Source organism: Rhinatrema bivittatum, chromosome 8 (assembly GCF_901001135.1).
Source record: "Rhinatrema bivittatum chromosome 8, aRhiBiv1.1, whole genome shotgun sequence".
Lineage (NCBI taxonomy): Eukaryota > Metazoa > Chordata > Amphibia > Gymnophiona > Rhinatrematidae > Rhinatrema > Rhinatrema bivittatum.
The window spans coordinates 77,604,952-77,625,264 of record NC_042622.1 but is presented as its reverse complement, the minus strand read 5'-3'; the positions used below and the strand labels follow the sequence as shown (position 1 = coordinate 77,625,264).

Below are 20,313 nucleotides of genomic sequence, written 5' to 3'. Positions count from 1 at the left end.
CAAAACCCAATCCCCTGCTGAGTTCTTCCCATTCCTACTCCATTTTGATGATAACTCCTACCCATCAAAATCTTCATCCACCCCTTATGTACTGCATGACATACTCCCTCAACAGAACCTTGTTTCTAACCTTAAAGGAAACATTCTCATATACACATTTCCCACTCTTTACCATTGACGAAGTACAAATGCATTGTGCAAATTTACCAGAATGATTGCCTCCTAGTGGCCATTTAAAATACTACACCTCTGACATACACTTGAAAACAAAAGACAGCTTCTGCTGTCACACCTCAAATTTATTCTTTCTGAATGGCGACAAGCAGCCGCCCCTAACTAAAATCCTCTCCAAGGATTCCTTTTTGTGACAGGAAGGACTCCTTGATTGGAGACCCTTCACAACAGTATCCTTTGACGATACCTACCTGCGAACCATAAATTCAAAGAATCCTTAGGCTCAAAGAAATGAGAGGAAAGATGGAGATCATGTGAGTTCTTCACTATTGCAACAGAAAGAAAATTGGACAGACTAGATAAGGACATAAGGCTTATCTTCCATTTGCATACTGTTTCTGTATATAGAAAATAGTTTTAAGATTTCAGTCACTAACGGTGTTTTGGGGCCATGCCTGTAAGCCAATCCTCTTCAAAGCATGCCTTAGTGATCCTTTGTAGCCTTGGTGTATACTCAGTCCCTAACATTTGATGTTTGCCAGTTCTTTTCCTTGTTTTTAGACAATTGCTAACTCTGTGATATTGCCCTGCAGGAGAAGCCCAGTGAAGAAGAGTATGGGGATTTGGATTTTAAGTTCCAGCTGCGTCGCAACCAGATGTTGCAAAAGCTCTTGGTGTTTCTCAGCACTGCTGCCAAAGCGAGGCTTGGGCCCAGGTTGGAGGAGTTTATACCTCAGGAGGCACATGCCATGGCACCAAGGGAAGACAGGTATATGAGGGGCATGGGAATAGCATCTGAGGAGGGTATACAAGATTGTTTTGGAGGGAGACAGTTTTACTGGTGGCATGAAAGCAGCTCACTGGGGCCAGACACATATGCTAGAGATATGGGAGCAGCTCCTTGGGGTGGTGGCAGGCATAAACACAGATGTGCTGATAGTATGGGCACAGCTCCATTGGGGGGAGCCCAGAGACAGCATCAGGTACAGTTGGGAGCATAGGTGCCTGGCAAGAAATAAAAAAATTAAAGAATCTGTTTGGAGATTCACCAGGCTGGTGGCAGAGTCTTGGTAAACAAAATCACTACAGGTGTCCTGGCTTATCAAAGGTGTATGCCGAAGGCCAGGGTGGTAAGGGTTCAGTCAGAATCCAAGTAGGCAAGTTCAAGATAGTCTGGATAGGCAAAGCCCCAGGAGGCCAGTTCCAGGCATGCAGGATCCAGACAAGCATAGAAACAGAACTTCAGGCAGGAAGTTCCAGTATCCTTTGTGCCAGCAATGCATCCTTGCTGCCTGTGGATTTAAAATGTGGTGGCCTGTCAGGCACAGAACTCACCTTGAGCCAATGAGGTCTTCCTATGTGGGTCTCAGCCTTCAAGACTTGAAAGATAAGCTAACCACCACTTCTCCAGGATTTCACAGCTGGAAACGGGGGAACCAATGCTGCAATGTCACCAGTTCAAATCATGTCCATTCTCACAGAATGCTGGAGGCATGGGAATGGCTCTCTGGTGGGGAGGGAGAGAGATGGTGAGACAGGTATGCTGGGATGTGGGAGCAGTTCCCTCAGGTTTAGGGTGAGGAATGGTAAAACAGGTATGATGGGGGAAAGGGAGTAAAGAGACAAGAATGCTGGAAGCATGGGAGTGGCTCCCAGGGAACAATGGGATACAAGATAGGACATACACCTAGCATTTAAAATTGGGGCAACATCTGCTTGGTCTTTTTTTTTTTTTTTTTTTTTTACATCTGCTCCTCTCATACACAGCGCACTTTGACATCTGTTCGATTAACATTTTACCTAACACACAGTGCTCTTATCTAACACATGGTGCACCATTGTATATCTTCCCAGTGCACATCATACTTAACACATGGTACACATTTGCTTCTGTTTCTGAACTGTGTCAACCTAATGCATAGCATATATTTTGGCTTTGTTTCTGAAGTGTCATGCCTAATACACAATGAAATGTTTCTCATAATAGGTGTTCTCTGATGATAGCAGTGCAAGGAATCCCACAAATGGATCACACGACTCAGTCTTTACAGTACAGAGGATATTTCCAGAGCTTTCTGCGCATATGGATGTTTTTTTTTGCATGGCACGAGACCTGCAGTTACTTGGTTGATTGGTTAACTAAACTTTATGTAAAAAGGGGTAGAGAACAACTCACTCTAGAGTAAGGCAGGTTGGTTATGTGGAACAAAGTCAGCATGGCTTTACCCAAGGCAAGTCTTGCCTCACAAACCAGCTTTCACTTTTTTGAAAGGGTTAATAAACATGTAGATAAAGGTGAACCAGAAGGTGTATGTATTTGGATTTTCAGAAAGCGTTTGACAAAGTTCCTCATGAAAGGCTTCTAAGAAAAGTAAAGAGTCATAGGATAACTGGCAATGTCCTTTCTTGGATTACAAATTGGTTAAAAGACAGGAAACAGAGAGTAGGATTATATGGACAATTTTCTCTGTAGAAAAGGATATAAAGTGGAGTGCCTCAAGGATCTATACTAGGACCCATGCTTTTCAATATATTTATAAATGATCTGGAAAGGAATACGATGAGTAAGGTAATCAGATTTGCAGATGATACCAAATTATTCACAGTAGTTAAATCACAAACGGATTGTGATAAATTGCAGGATGACCTTGTGAGACTGGAAAATTGGGCATCTAAATGAAATTTAATGTGGATAAGTGCAAGGTGATGCATATAGGGAAAAATAACCCATGCTGTAGTTTCACGATTTTAGGTTCCATATTAGGAGCTACCGCCCATGAAACAGATCTAGACGTCATGGTGGATAATACTTTGAAATCGTCAGCTCAGTGTGCTGTGGCAGTCAAAAAAGCAAACAGAATGTTGTGAATTATTAGGAAGGGAATGGTGAATAAAACAGAGGATGTCATAATGCCTCTGTATCGCTCCATGGTGAGACCGCACCTTAAATACTGTGTACAATTCTGGTCGCAGCATCTCAAGAAAGATATAGTTGTGATGGAGAAGGTATAGAGAAGGGCGACAAAAATGATTAAGGGGATGGAACTGCTCCCCTATGAAGAAAGACTAAAGCGGTTAGGGCTGTTCAGCTTGGAGAAGAGATGGCCAAGGGGGGGATATGATAGAGGTCTTTAAAATCATGAGAGGTCTAGAATGGATAAATGTGAATCAGTTATTTACTCTTTTGGATAATAGAAGGACTAGGGGGCACTCCATGAAGTTAGCATATAGCACATTTAAAACTATTCAGAGAACATTCTTTTTCACTCAATGCACAATTGAACTCTGGAATTTGTTGCCAGGGGATGTGGTTAGTGCAGTTAGTGTAGCTGGGTTTAAAAAAGGTTTGGATAAGTTCTTGGAGAAGTCCATTAGTTACTATTAATCAAGTTGACTTAGAAAATAGCCACTACTATTACTAGCATCAGTAGCGTGGGATATACTTATATAAACGTATATATATACTTATATAAACTTATATAAAACTTATAAACCAGTTTGATTTGTATCTAATGCAAGAAGATTGGTATATAAAAACTAAAAATAAATAAATATACTTAGATTTTGGGTACTTGTCAGGTACTTATAACCTGGATTGGCCACTGTTGGAAACAGGATGCTGGGCTTGATAGACCCTTGGTTTGACCCAGTATGGCAATTTCTTATGTTCTTATGTAGCATTGATGTCAGTGGAGAACTTCTGCTACAGACTAGCAGAACATTATCAGAAGCTTTAAGGAAATCTAAGTAGATAACATCAAGTGCCTGCCCCAATCCAATACTTTAGTCATCCAAAGACTTCAGTCAGATTAATCTGAAACAATCTGCTTCAGGTAAACCCATGTGGCCTCAGCTCCTGCAACCGGCCAGATTCAAAATGCTTCATTATCCTTTCTTTCAATAGCATATCCATTTTTGGCCTGAGTCATATCTAGCAGACCCCCATACACTCCAGCTGAGGTGACAGGCTCAGATGAGACTTGAGAAAATTGATGACCAACTCTAACAAGTGCATTGTTTGGCATATATTTTGAAAGCTGTAACATACCTTGGGCATCTGGGCAGGAAGACATGAAATAAAAAATTGTTGTTCTTATGGTGATCATCCTTGTCTGAGACGTGCTCTTCATCAGCCAGTCGTCTAGGTAGGGAGACACATGTTATTCCCAGCTTGTGCAAGTATGCTGCAGTGACAGCCTGACAATTGATGAAAACCCACAAAGTAGATACCAAATAAAAAAAGCAGCATACAATACTGGAAGTGCTGTGCTCTTACCACCCAATGTGAAATACTTCCTATGGTGCACAAAGTGTCTGCTTGTCCTGCAATTCCTCAAGCTCTGGATTCTAGAGGGAGAAGCTCTTGGAAACATCTCTTGAGAAAAAAAGCTGCTTCCTCTCAACATCACTCTGAAACCTCAGAGGTGTTAGAAATGGAAGCAAAGAGGAGATGGAGAGCGGTCTCATGGTTGTTGAGTTCCACTATATCCTTCACCTTCTCTCCAGAAAAGTTCTCAACTGAGCATGGCAGTTCTGAGAGCTGCTTTTGCGCATCTTTCTGAAATCTGATACCTGTAACGATGCAAGTCTGCAGGTGCCAATGGCCACGGCAGAGGCTCAAAATGTACTTGCTGGAGGAAAGAAGGGATAGGGAGACACGATAGAAACATTCAAATATTTGACAAGTTTCCATACAGGAAAGTGAATTTTTCCCATAGGAAAGGAAATTCAAGTCAAGGGGTTATGATATGAAATTGCTAGAAGAAAGTTCAGAGGAAACGGAAAATACTGGAAAAGCCCATCAGCAGAGGTAGTGGCAACCAAAACATGCTTGGGATAGACACAGTGTAGTAATAAGGGTAGGTGGGGTAATAGGAAGAAGAAATGTACTCAGTCATATGGAACGTTTGAGGGCCAGAAAGGGGAGAATACAAGCCAATAGGAAGAGAGTTACAGTACAGCTACATTGGGCTTCCAAAATGGCTGGGATAACCTGCTTGGAGCAGCCATGGTAATGATCCTGATATCAATGAGCACAAGGTGGCTGGATTTTGGCCAACAGCCTCACTAGTTTTGATGTCTCTTTGGATTATTATAAAGCTTGGTGGGAAAGACATAGGAGAAGGGCCTAGGTATTGGTTTAAGTATATATCTAGTAGGACCCAAAAAGGCCTGGAATAGCCTACCAGCAGAAGGAGTAGAAACAAGTGCTGTAATGGAATTTAAATATACTTAGGGCAGAGTAGGAAAGCAGTGGTAGGAACAGGGTTGAGTGGTTGGATATAATTTATGGGGAGAGAGGAATCTGGTGGTGTTTTAACTATAGGAATTTATATGCTTATCTACTCAACATGATAAAGAACCAGAGTGGGAGACAAATGGGCTGATTGGATGGGCTAATTTCTTTATCTGCCACTATCTATCATGTCAATATCTAATGCTGTTCCAAATGCATTATAAGCTAACTAGAGTAAATGAAACATGGAACATGACAGATAAAGACTACAATGGCCCATCCACATCTGTTCAGCTTTATAGTCCCTTCTTCTCCCTCAGAGATCCTCTGCTTGCTTCATGTTTTCTTGAATTCTGATATTGTGCTCTTCTGTACCACCTCCAGAGGGAGGCTGTTCTGTGCATCCATCATCCTTTCTGTAAAGAAATATTTCCTTACATGCTCCTGAATCTACCCTCTTTCACCCTCATCCCATGACCCCTTGTTCCAGAACTTCTTTCGAGGCCCACGTCCTGTACATTTATTCCTTGCAGATATTTAAATTTCTCTATTATATCTCCCCTTTTCCTCCTTTCCTCCAGAATATACATGTTCAGATCTTTGTCTCTTCCCATATGCTTTATGATGAAGACTGTTGACGATTTTAGTAGCTGCCCTCTCTACTGATTCTGTTCAGTTTATATCCTTTTGAAGATACATCTCACACGCCTCCCATCTCACATGTCCATAAAGGGACAACATTTCTTTGTTTCTCTTAAGGGAGAAACCAAGTGGACATTTTGCAATGCATACTGAAGGGTATTCAAGTGTTTCACCAAATTACTTTGTAATCAGCTCTATGCAGGATGACAACATATTGTTCTGAAATGGCACTTCCCAATAAGGTCCAGAATTTCAGGTTCATGGCCTTGCGGGATAGATGTATGTGTCTTCAAAACTTCTTGGACCTTTTGAGAGCATATTTGACAATCATGCTGTGGTGAGGTAGCTTGGTCCTTTCAAATTCTGAACACAATATTTCATGTTTATCTTCTTACTGACAGGAAGCACTAAGCGTGGGTGTAACACATCCTCTGCTGCGTATCTTAAAAGAGAATGGATGGGCACTGCCACCAACTCTCTAGGCATATTTCTGATATTTCAGGAGGCAAAGTAAAGGGGCTCTCAAGAGACCTCCAAATCAAATGGAGCAGTCTTCATCATCCTCTGTATAAACTCTGTATAAACTTCAACACTATCAGCAGCTGTGTCAGGCTCAGAGACCTTGGACTTCATCTGCTTTAAAAAGTCGTTTAAAAGGACAGCCTGGCATGGGATAGAATAAGATGGCACACATTTATTGAAATTTTTCCCAAGATTGAGGCAGAGATAAGAATATAAGAACACCACTATATTGAGTCCATCAAATCCAGTACCCTGTTTCCAAACATCCAGGTCACAAAGACCTGGTGGGATCTCAAACAGTAGAGAAGTTCTGTGCTGCTTACATCTAGGGATAAGTAATGACTTTCCCCAAGAGCTATGCTGTCTTTACTATGAGATATGACAGCAGAAAAGGGTAAAATTCACTAATTGGCCCAAGATCCTTAGATGGGAATAACTGGCAAACAGTTGTATTCACATTAATAAGCAACTGTGCTGATTAAAACTCAGTCTTAGCTTACAAGTCACTAATATAGTGACCTGCACAATCAATTCTGGTAGCATGGGTGTCAAAACTGAGCTTTCGGGTAGTCCATGAAGGAGAGCCATCACCTGGGTAACTTGGTCTTTTTCTCAGAGTTTCTCTCTTGAATATGCAGTTTTATTAGGGTCAAATGTTGATCCAGATTGGATATTGCCACCTCCTATAGACACAGGATTGGTGGGATGTACATGATGTCATCTGGGTCCTAGTGCACAGGAATATTCTCATGCTTATTAGAGTCCATCAGCAAAACAAATATTAAAACATGAACATGTGTGTGTGTGTAGGTGAGAGAGCATTATGTGTATGGGTAAGAGAGTGTATGAATATAAGTGGGTGAAAGAGAACATGTGTTTGGGTGTGAGAGCATGTATATGTGTGTGTGGGTGAGAGAAAGAGAGAATATGTATATGTAACAACCCTCCTTCCTCTCCTCCTACTAATCCATGATAATCTTAGGGCCCCTGGAAATCAAAAGTTCCCAGGTATGGAGAGCAAGGAATTTTTAAAATCCTTACTAGTTTTAATTATTGGTATTATTTGATGTCTATTTTGAAATATTTTATGGGTTTTTGGAACATTTTTATATGAGTTTTTAATTGATGTTATTCTATTTATTAATTGTTTTCAATTACTCCTTTTATTGGTATGTTTGCTACTTTGGTCCTCTTAGTATGGGGTATGCATGCTACTGTAACCCTCCCCCCCACTCCATGGAGTTCTAAGGGGGGGGATCCTGCCTCCTGGCTCCAATAAGCACCAGTAATGTGGCCTTGTTTAAGAACCGTTTGCCTACCCATGGCTTAAGGGTTGTGCACATTTGCTTCAATTCAAGCTGAGTCTTTCAAGTCCTTATGGTGACTCAAATAAGGTCAGGGAGAAGGGGGTTTGTTCTAGCTCCTAGGCCTATTCTTAGACTAAGGCTTCTATCCAGTTGAGGATTATTTCAAGGTCTAGTCACTAGTTCAACTATGATCGGCTGTCTGGCTCTTCTCCATGAAGTTCAAACTGGATCGATAGATGCAGAGTCTCTCCTGCCAGGCTCAAAGTGATCATTCTGACATCTTGCTACATGAAGATGCTTTGTGACCTGCACCTATTCAATGTGAAGATCCATGAGGGTTGACATCTGCAAGCACTCACAGCACTTGTTGAAGGGGGTGGCATGGGAAATCAATGGTGTGAAATCAAAAGAAGAAATCTTTACCAAACAAGATACATGAAGAAGAACAAATCTTTCCAGCTAGGCTGCTGCCACCAAATTCAGGTTTGTGAATTAGAACCACTATTTCTCATCAATGGTGAGCAATAGCATTGAAGAAAAATGTAACATAAATGTTGAAAAACCTAACTAAGGTGCTACTGTGAAAAAGGGGAGCCTAGATAAAACAGCAGCCATGTTTCAGAATAATCATCTGAAGTAAAACATCACAGAGGCTGCTGAATAGTCTGGGATGTCTCTGCCCGACAACAAAACATTAGATGTTGGAAATGAAGAAAAGGGTACATGGGGGTAATCTGTGTGGAGTGGCAGGTACTACCGTTAATCAGAAGGTATGGGATTACTACCATTAACTGATAAGCGTTGCTGCTTTTGGTGCAAATGCAACATCACTCTCCGCTTGAACAGCGCAGGGGGGAGAGGAATTGTTTTCTGGGCCCAGATCATTGACTTTTATGGTCTGGGCCCAGAAAATAGTAAGGTAGGCAATCGAACAACGCCGTGAGGATAACAACAAAGAATAGAGGCCCAAGGGTCTTTTTCCAAATCTTTAATTGGTGGAGACATATGTGATGAATTAAAAGTGCACTTTTAATTTTATGGTCTGGGGTAATGATAAGCAGACATCAGGGAAAAAAGCACAGGACTGCTACAGCCAAGCCCAAAAGCAAGCATGTTCAAGCAGCACTGTCTGATTGTAAATAATACTACCTTTAACATAAAGACTTGGGGCTAATCAGCATGGAGCAGCAGTTACTCCCTTATGAAACTTGCTGGGCACACTGGATGGACCATTTAGTCTTTTTCTGCCGTCGTTACTATGTTATGATACGTTACTGAGCAGCCATGGCTCCAGCAGTATGTGAGAAACCACTGCACATGCTGAGAAAACTCTGGAACGATCTTTCCTGCCAGCATTAGATGGAGTCATGCGATCCATTTGTGTGACTCGGTGGCACCTACTTGTCATCAGAGAAGGCCCTCTATCGCTTTTGTTCCTGAACAGTATCTCACACGGCCCACAGCTCACTACAGCATCTGTTCCCCACATCTGCGGTACTGGACCTGAAACCTTGCTTTCTGTGGGGGTGACGGTAGCACTAGAAGCAACAATGGCTAGAGCAACGCTGCACCCTGCCTGTGAGGGAGCAGAAATTGCCCTTCAGCAAAGGGTTCCCAAAGGGCCTAAGCGGCAGGGAACAAGGAAGGCGGCAGAGAAAGAGGAGAAGAAACCCTCACTGTGGTTTTTCTTTTCCAGGATCACTACCCACTGTGTGAGGTACCCAGAAATTGCAACACACTATCGGGTGGGTGACCTAGGGCTAGTTCCACGCCCTTCTTTGAATTCAACGATCTTACGTAACATAGGCTCGCTATCCAAGACCACCCGGCTTGGGCCTCTGCTTGCAAATCCTGATGCACCCAAGGTAAGTGTTCTGCTACTACCTTTTACTTGGATATTCTTTCAAGTTGAGGGCCCCTGGCCTGAACTCTTGTCTGAGGAAAAAACAAAAAAAAGGCAGCTCGTTAGGCATGGGGATCTTCCCATGGAGCAACCCCTAATGGGAATGAATCTGACTTGAACTGAAGCAGGGTATGAAGGTTGGCAGGGAGCAGGATAACGGCCCTAGCACACGAGGCCTTGCAGAGAACTATGCTGCTGCTGGCTGGGATCTGGAAAGAGAGTTGTGGTTAGCCATTCCACTGCTGGGCTTAGCTTAGGGGGGGTGTCAGTATTTCATTTCTTCCCTCACTCACTTGCCTTACATCCCTTTTTTTTTTTTTGCAGGATTTGTTGTATTCCCATCAGACAGAGAAGCAAATTAAACTGCCGGAAATTCTACCAGAGCATATTGAACTACAACTCCTGACAGCCAAGTGAGAAGAAATGTCAAGTACAATCCAAACATAGGCAGTTATCTTTCCAGAAAGAACAAGAATCTCCCCCCCCCCCCTTCACCAACAGAAAAACTCACCAAATATACTTTATCTAATTCTTTGAACTGATGCTACAGTAATAGCTTGTGGAGCAGTAGTGAAATACACTCCATTGTCAAAATGGGACAGACTGGCACTGTTGTGTAACGCTCTGTGGGTGGGGACAAATAGTAAGTGTGTTATCTGGGTTCTTTTACCATCTGTGTGATTCCTGGCTGGTTGTCTAAGGTTCTTTTGAAAAACTGTGACTAGTGCAGAGAGTAAAAGTGGTCTCCTGAGTGAGATAATGCTCGGTGCAGCTCTTTGTAGCAAAGAGAGACATGGTTTCTGTGGTTATTGGTAGTGTTTTCCTAGCACTTGCATAAGAAGAAAATATCATGGAGATGGAGAGATTAAAAAATTTAAATGGCTATGGTGCTTTCCCAACCATTTCTGCTTCCCTGCTGCATGTTAAAAGTTAAAACCAAAATTCAAATATTACAGACCCCCATCTATACTAATAAATTTCACTGCAAACTATGCATCTTACAAACTGTTCATAAACTATATAAAGTGAAAGGTAGTGGTTTCATATATTCTTGAGGCAGGAAACACCAAAGTTATCCCATCCTTGTGGTATTTAATCATTAACGCACCCATCTTCCACCTCTTTTTTTTGGTATGTGTAAAATGTATAAAATATCCTAGTGCACTCATAACGTGATTAATTTATTTGTGCCATACTCTGCTTCTTAATATATGGTCAGACTGCCCCAAACGTTACTTAGCTGTGATTAAATGGCGTCTTTCACCAATTCTTTGAAAAGTTAAAAGTTAAGTCCATCAAAGACTTATTGTGCAGCCTGCCGCTATCCCTCTGAGCCCCACCATGTTCTGGGATAGTTTGTTTTTAAAGCATTTATGAGTCACCTGTAGCAAAGCCCTGGGTGACATACAAGTTACATACACAATGAAAGTCAATAAATCCAAACTAAAATAATGGTTAGAATACACTAAAAACAAAATATGATAAAACAAAATAAAACTGTACTCAAGACCCATGACAATAAACAGACTAAATAATGGCCGTGCACTAGTTTACGCAAGCAATAGCATAAATTAAGAATCATTCAAAGAACTAGACCTGCCTGCAGCAAGCAGGGTAACGAGAAAGGGACAAACGCCAGAAAAGAGCAGACAAGATAATAGTGGAGAGCTTGTTCTCTGCAGATGCTTTTAGATTGAAGAATCTAAATATGTACACCCTGGAGGAAAGGAGGAGCAGAGATGATATGATACAGACTTTCAGATACTTGAAAGGTTTTAATGATCTAAAGACAATGACAAACCTATTCCATTGGAAAAAAATCAGCAGAACCAGGGGTCACGATTTGAAACTCCAGGGAGGAAGACTCAGAACCAATGTCAGGAAGTATTTCTTCACGGAGAGGGTGGTGGATGCCTGGAACGCCCTTCCGGAGGAAGTGGTGAAGACCAAAACTGTGAAGGACTTAAAAGGGGCAAGGGATAAATACTGTGGATCCATAAAGTCTAGAGGATGTGAATGAAGAGAAGAGGCATGGGGGTAGCTTGTGGAAATGACAGCTACTACCTGGAGATTAATACCCTTATTCAATAAACATACTCACTGTCAATGTGACTCCAGCATTGCTCTATGCTTCAACGGCAAGAGGAAATATGGTAAAAAGGATTTGCATTCACAAAAAACTGGGGAATAGCTTGCTTGTTGCGGCAGTTACTACCCCAAACCAAATAAATCTGATACTTCACTTTCAATGCATATCCAGCATAGCTCTCTGCTTCAACGGCAGGGGGGGAAGAGGAAATGAAGATTTATATTCAGGCAACAACCAACATGGACTGAATTATGTAGTCTGGGTAAACAAATAATTATGGGTGTAGCTTGCTTGTTATGGCGGTTACTACCCCGAATCAATTAAGCCTGATACTTCACTTGGAATACATATCCAGCGCAGCTCACTGCTTCAACAGCAGGGGGATAAAGAAAAGAGGATTTATATTCAGACAACAACCAACAAGGACTGAATGGCACAGGCTGGGTAAACAAATAAGCGTGGGAGTAGCTTGCTTATTGCAGCAGTACTACCCCTAACCAATTAAGCTAGATACTTCACTTAGATGCAGCTCTAGCACTGCTCTCTACATCAGTGGTGGGGGTGGAAGGCAACTAGAACCAAAAAGTTACTAATACAGGCCAAGAGTAACAGATAAGTATGAGAAAAAAAAGAAAAAAAAGTGTGAAAGCTTCTGGGCAGACTGGATGGGCCATTTGGTCTTTTTCTGCCGTCGTTTCTATGTTTCTCTTTTACAAAAACATTTGATAATGAATTCTTCTATACAGATTACAAATTTCCAGGCTTGCATTTGAATTTAGAGCCTTACTGTAGAAATGACATCTGTTATACATTCCTAAAAATAAAAATCCAAAATCCTATCATATAGACACCGGGATTAATGGAAGCTGCACATTATGGGCCGAAACAGATCCTCCTTTGATAAAGTGAGGCACAAATGTACTGTCAGCAAAAGTACAAGGCTGGCCAGAAAACATTAGACCATGTACCCCATTGCAGGTAGGGAAAGTAAACCTTGCTTTTCCAAAAGACAATTATTCAAATTAAGCAAATGGAAACCGCTGAAACTTTGCAAACAATTTGGCATGGCTGTATGAAAACCAGAGAGCTGTACTAGAGTATCAACAGCCATAAAGGCAGGAAATACTACCTGCTGGGCTGCTCCTACTCCTACATAACATTTCTATAGCACTACTAGATGTACATAGTGTCATGTATGTTTAGTAGTATGCAAATCTATCTCATGCATATTCATTGTGGATATCCTGAAAACGTGACTGGCAAGGTGTGCCCTGAGGACTGGGTTGAGAAGCACTGACATAGTAGAATGACAGCACAACAAGGCCATACTGCTGAGGATACATCCTAGCTGCCAATCATAGGATGTGACCAGCTGCAAGATATCCTTTTTCAGTCTTCCTTCTTGGTATGCCAGCATCTTGGATAGATGAGCATACAAGCACCCATCTTTCCTATATCTAACCACAAAGCTCTGTAATAATCTAGTAAAGCAAAAATACTAATGTGGTGAGCATCCAGCCCCCTAAGTCTCCGCTGTAGCCTGCCAGAAAGACTCAATTATGTAAGTGCCTGCGTTTCCATTAGGTCTTCTGGTTACTTGCAGCCTGTCAGACAGATGCTCATTTTATTCTATCACAGTTGATCTAAATAGCTACCGTTACTAGTGAACCTCCCAGGTTCAATGCATATCCTGCTATAGACCCAGCTACTTGAATGCTTACTAAGACTTAAAAAATAGATAAGATTCTTCCACTTTGGGTAGATTAGAATATAAATTCTCAAATAAACCCAATACCATCTCCCATCTTTTCTTTTACCCGACCTCTCAATCCCATCACCCATCACTGCTGTTCATATCTAACCTAAGCATACTCAAAATCTTTTAAAAGTGCTGGCCTCCACCACCTCCAGTGGCAGGCCATTCCAGGCCTTTTTATTATCAACTTTGATTCTTGCAAGACCAATATTTAATCAAAACATAGCTTCGCTTCTATGTCTTATTACCAAGTTCTGCAATAATCCCCACAGCCATCAAAATTAATGAGGCGGTTGTCAAAAAAAAAAAATTCCAGACTCCCTAAGCTTATTGAATTTTGGGTTTTAACTGAAAGCCCAATCCAGTCATACTTTTACTATTTAGGATTGAAACTGCCACACCAAGCATGTTATGACAGTGCCTTCTTAGAAGCTCAATGCAGATTGCTGTTTTGGGTTGTAAGTGCCACTCCATGCAGGTTTCTCCAGTGTTTTTTTTATATCATCCTTTGTCATTGGGGATCCTCTGTACTTATTCCATGTTTTTTTTTTTTAATTCTGTTGCTGTTTTTCTTTCTACCACCTCTGGTGGAAGTCTATTCCATGGATCCACTTCTGTGAAGAAATATTTTTGTATGTTGTATCTGAGTCTACACTGCTGAAACCTCATACCATGACAATTTGTTCTTCAGGCCACAAAGGTCAGTATGATTGGCAGTGAGGAGATAGAGTGAAAGAGTGCACACTCCTTTCTCGTGATTATGCTTCTTGCTTAGAAGGGAGGAGAAGGGTGCCATGCAGAAGATCGTTTGATTTCTGGGCCAGGTTTTTTGCTCCCCAGGCCAGCTGGGATTAAGGATGCTGCAGAAGTAGTATTCACAGCCCCTGAGAGAAAGTGAGGTCAAATTTATTTATTTATTTATTTGAAACTTTTTAATATACCGACATTCATAGGACATATCACGCCGGTTTACAAAAAACTGAAGCAGGCAGAAAATACAAAAAACAGGGAGGGGATAGGGGGAGCAGGTAAGAAAGGGAGAGAGAGGGGCAGGGCAAGAACAGCAAGAAAGGATAGGGCAGGTAGAGAGAGAGTAGCAAAACAATAATTTAGCAATATAAGAAGAAGCATAACTGTAACTGGGTTCTAAACTATAAAATACGGCCTGCAAATAATCCTGCAATGGCCACATCTAATGGACAGATTTGGGGCCTATGATTGGAGGGTTCCAGAAGGAGCCCTAATGTATGGCCCCCTCACTGAGAACTGTTGCTGTGATGACTTGACTAGCTGAACTGGGACAGGATATAAGATAGGGGAAAAATTCCTGGTTAGTTGCAAATGAAGGTTCATAGTGCTGGAGTTCAGCCCTGGTTTTGATTGAGCTGGAAGCTTGAAGAAACAGGAGGAAATGGCCAGCTCCTTCCCACCCCCAGAAAAGGAACAGCTGCAGAAACCAGTGGTCTCATTGTTTTCTTGCACCAACATCTTGTTGGCTCTTTCTACCTGGTGCCAGCCATTCTGACTGCCATGGTCTGAACTAGGACTTAGAATACTGTACCAGTATACTGGGAAATGTCTTGGTGTGCAGTGCAGTAACATAACTTTGCACTGAGATTTTAAGCAGCACTGCAAAGTTTTTGCTTGCGATATGCATGTGTGCCTTTTGATCTTTCAGCAACAACCACTGCATTTACTTTGATTTTTGCTCCTTTTTACGTTCATGTGACATATGTGGCAAAATTACTATTTTTCAGCAAATGGGTATGTTTCATTAGTAGATATTATGTGAAACGGAAGTATTTAATCTTTGTTTATGGTAAAAGTAACATAGCAACTCAGCCTAGCACAGCTCAGTTTTATCAGACCAAGAGTTCCGTCAAAATTATTACAATAGAAAAACAATGTAGAATTGGTTATTTAGTAAATAATCAACAAAATAATCTCTGCTCCCAGTACCAGTGGATCCCCTTTACTAGTGCCCAACTTGGGTGGGGAGTAGTAAGTAAACCCTTGATGTGTTTTCAAACCCTGAGAATCTATCAAATACAGTGCCTTGTAAAAATGCCCACTTGTACATTTTCACATGCTGCTGTCTAAAATATACAAATCAAAATGCATTAAAATAGGAGTTTATTTTACTAAGCTACACAACATACTCTACACTTTCATTGTTAAAAATTATAGAAATATTCCAAAAGTAATTACGAATAAAAAAATTGTTGATTGCCTTGACTCAATATTTGGTGGAAGCCCCTTTTGCAGCAATAACAGCCATGAGTTGTTTAGGGTGCCTTATCAACTTTGCACAGCAGGATGGTCCAGTTGTTGCCCATTTTTCTTGGCAGAAGAGCTCAAGTTCTTCCAGGATGGCTGGGGATTGTCTGTGGACTGCAGTCTTCAAGTCTTGCCACAGATTTTTCTGTTGGATTCAGATCTGGGCTTTGACTGGGTCACTTGAGGATATTCACTTTCTTCTTACTGAGCCACTCCATTGCTGCTTTTGTTTTGTGCTTAGGATCACTGTCCTGCTGAAAGGGGAATCTTTTCAGTCCCAGATCCATGGCAGAATGGAACAGGTTTTCCTCCAGAATCTGCCTGTACTTCACACCATCCATCTTTTCCCTCAAATCTTCACAAGCTGCTCCATCCCCAGTGCTGCAAAGCTGCTCCCACCGTGCTTTACTGAAGGGATGGTGCTAGCAGGGCACTGTGCTGTAATTATTTTATGCCACACATTACTTAGCATGGAGACCAAAAAGTTTCCATTTGGTCTCATCAGACCACAAAACCTCCCTCATGCATGCAGCATCCCCTGTTTCTTTGAAACATAGAAACATAGAAATGACGGCAGAAGAAGACCAAACGGCCCATCCAGTCTGCCCAGCAAGCTTCACATTTTTTTCTCATACTTTGTAAAGCTATGTGGCTTTTCCTCAGCAGTGGAATCCTTCTTGCCATTCTCCCATACAGATCTTGTTTGTGAAGTAATCTTAAAATGGGTAAACAAGTAAACATTTTCCCCAGTTTCAGCCAGAGATTACTGTAGTTCTTTTAAAGTAATCTAAGGCCTCTTAGTAACCTGTGGTTACTGACTTTGGAAGGAGAGCCTGATTGTGACAGTGCTGGTGGTGCCAAACTGTCTCCATGTTACAACGATGGACCTGAGAGTACCCCAAGAGATATTCAAATACACTGAAATTTTCTTATAGCTTTCCCCTAATCGGTACCTTTGAATGACGTTATCCTGAGTTCTTTTGGTAGGTCCTTGCTTAGCATATTTTGATTTTTACTTCAAATTTACTTCATCCACCAAAAACAGCTTGATTCTTCATCTAGGAGGAAATGAATCAGCTCAACTACTGTCATTGAACACAGGTAGGCTCTATTTAGCTTATTATGAGCCCTCTCAAGGCAATTTTTTGAACCAGAGCTAATTTAGGTTAGCTATGAAAACGGGTGTAAAGATTTATGCAATCAAGAATTTTGGGGTTTGTTCTTAATTATCTCTATAATTGTTCTGTTGCAATGAATGTGTAACGTTTTATGAAAGAAGCTCCTACTTTAATGTAGGTATAGGAGGAAAACTAGACAATCACTCAAGATGACATCTTCATGGCTGGTACAAATTATATCACAATGACAGAGAGGAGCATCTGGGAGGCTTCTAAGAAAAATAAAGTTATGGGATAGATGGCGATGTCCTTTCATGGATTACAAACTGGTGAAAACACAGGTTAAAAGGAAACAGAGTAGGATTAAATGGTCAATTTTCTCAGTGGAAAAAGGTAAACAGTGGAGTGCCTCAAGGATCTGTACTAGGACCCATACTTTTCAATATATTTATAAATGATCTGGAAAGGAATACGACGAGTGAGGTAATCAAATTTGCAGATGATACAAAATTGTTCAGAGTAGTTAAATCACAAGCAGATTGTGATAAATTGCATCAAAATGGCAGATGAAATTTAATGTGGATAAGTGCAAGGTGATGCATATAAGGAAAAATAACCCATGCTATAGTTACACAATGTTAGGTTCCATATTAGGAGCTACCACCCAGGAAAGAAATCTAGGTGTCATAGTGGATAATACTTTGAAATCGCTGGCTCAGTGTGCTGCGGCAGTCAAAAAATCAAACAATGTTAGGAATTAGTAGGAAGGCAATGGTTAATAAAACGGATAATGTCATAATGCCTTTATATCGCTCCATGGTGAGACCGCACCTTGAATACGATGTACAATTCTGGTTGCCGCATCTCAAGAAAGATATAGTTATGATGGAGAAGGTACAGAGAAGGGCAACCAAAATGATAAAGGGGATGAACAGCTCCCCATTGAGCAAAGATTAAAGAAGTTAGGGCTGTTCAGCTTGGAGAAGAGACGGCTGAGGGGGGATATGATAGAGGTCTTTAAAATCATGAGAGGTCTAGAATGGGTAAATGTGAATTGGTTATTTACTCTTTTGGATAATAGGACTAGGGGGCACATTTAAAACTAATCGGAGAAAATTCTTTTTCACTCAATGCACAATTAAACTCTGGAATTTGTTGCCAGGGGATGCGGTTAGTGCAGTTAGTGTAGTTGGGTTTAAAAAAGGTTTGGATGAGTTCCTGCTATTAATCAAGTTGATTTAGAAAATAGCCACTGCTATTACTAGCATCAGTAGCGTGGAATATACTTAGTTTTTGGGTACTTGCCAGGTACTTGTAACCTGGATTGGCCACTGTTGGAAATGGGATGCTGGGCTTGATGGACCCTTGGTCCGACCCAGTATGGCATGTTCTTACGTCCTCATATAGTTGCAATGGAGAAGGTACAGAGAAGGGCAACCAAAATGATAAAGGGGATGGAACAGCTCCCCTATGAGGAAAGGCTGAAGAGGTTAGGGCTGTTCAGCTTGGAGAAGAGACGGCTGAGGGGGGATATGATAGAGGTCTTTAAGATCATGAGAAGTCTTGAAAAAGTAGATGTGAATCAGTTATTTACACTTTCGGATAATAGAAGGACTAGGGGGCATGCCATGAAGTTAACAAGTAGTACATTTAAGACTAATCAGAAAAAATTCTTTTTCACTCAACGCACAATTAAACTCTGGAATTTGTTGCCAGAGGATGTGGTTAGTGCAGTTAGTGTAGCTGGGTTCAAAAAAGGTTTGGATAAGTTCTTGGAGGAGAAGTCTATGAACTGCTATTAATCAAGTCTACTTAGGGAATAGCCACTGTTATTAATTGCAGCAGTAACATGGGATCTTCTTGGTGTTTGGGTAATTGCCAGGTTCTTGTGGCCTGTTTTGGCCTCTGTTGGAAACAGGATGCTGGGCTTGATGGACCCTTGGTCTGACCCAGCATGGCAATTTCTTATGTTCTTATGGGTACATCAAGACCAGTATCCTGTTTCCAACAGTGGCCAATCCAAGTCACATGTACCTGGCACACACCCCAACATTAGATCACAAGCTCTTATTGCTTATTAATTACCGTAATAGCAGTTTATGGATTTAACCTCTAGGAACTTATCCAAACCTTTTTTAAACCAAGTAACACTAACTGCTGAAACCACATCCCCTGGCAATGAATTCCAGAGCTTAACTATGCGCTGAGTGAAAAGGAATTTTCTTCGATTTGTTTTAAATGAGCTACTTGCTAACTTCATGGATTGCCCCCTGGTCCTTCTATTACCTGAGAAAGTAAATAACCGATTTACATTAACTTGTTCAAGTCCTTTCATGATTTTGCAGACTTCTATCCAAATGTTTAAAGTTTGTCTTTTATTTTACCAATCCATAAGAGCAGAGTATCACATAAACAAGGGTAGAATCACAGTTGGTCAAATGGAACATAGTGCAAATTTAATCACATATGGGGTGTACCAAGGAATGCAATTTCAATATCTGCAGACAGTAGCCACATTTAATGTAACCAGACATTACACAAATTGGTGTAGCAAGAGAAATTTTAGCAGGGGTTGTACCATGAGAATTGTCCCTATATAAATGGGCATCCCTGTCAGAATAAAGTACTTATTTGAAAGCCCATTTGATGCAATACATGGATATCCCTGCTCCAAAACTCTCAGCTTTTGCACTTCAGTACATTCTTTATACTCAGTCGTACAGATAGGGACAAAAACTGTAAAACATCAGCTTATCTCTCTGAAAATCCTACAGCCTGGGTAAATTAATCCCCTATAAATATTCAACATTATCCTGACCAGTCACCGGAGATCCACTGTACAGTTTCTCATAAAAGGAATGGAACATGGCACTAATATCTTTGGTTGAATTTTTTATCCCACCAGAGTATCCTTTGAGGGACCGGATATACCTTTGGCCACCGCAATGTTTTGTTAGATTTGATAACATCCTACCAGCGTTCTGACCATATTGATAGAACTGCGCTTTATAGTCTTACCGCCATCTATTACTCACATTCTTGATTTATGGTCTCAGAAAGGCTCTCGTCTTACGGGAACAAGAGAATATTTTCATAGCACATATCTCTATGCTAACAAAACCTTCACACCGAGTTATGAAAACTTTGCTTTTCACACATGGAGAGATAAGGGTATTCTGACATGGGGGCAAGTTTGGAGTAATACTGCGCTTAAGACCTTCCCGAGTCTCCAGCTAGAATTTGGGTTACCCACTACAGCATTATTCCCCTATTGCCAGGTACGTCACTT

General features: G+C 41.1%; 1 protein-coding gene across 2 annotated transcripts in view; it reads left to right on the top strand.

The window, feature by feature from the left end:
* The window catches only part of CFAP157 (cilia and flagella associated protein 157), a 30,732-nt gene extending 19,138 nt beyond the window's left edge, over window positions 1–11,594 (top strand). Inside the window, exons 7-9 of one of the 2 annotated variants that reach the window (XM_029614099.1) lie at window positions 768–943; window positions 9,578–9,746; window positions 10,109–11,594. In XM_029614099.1, the coding sequence (XP_029469959.1) occupies window positions 768–943; window positions 9,578–9,746; window positions 10,109–10,201 (438 nt within the window). In that variant the 3' untranslated portion in view covers window positions 10,202–11,594. Of the gene's footprint in view, window positions 1–767; window positions 944–2,161; window positions 2,456–9,577; window positions 9,747–10,108 lie in introns of those variants that run through there. The other variant, XM_029614100.1, reaches the window with a different exon arrangement.
* The last annotated feature ends 8,719 nt before the right edge of the window (window positions 11,595–20,313 follow it).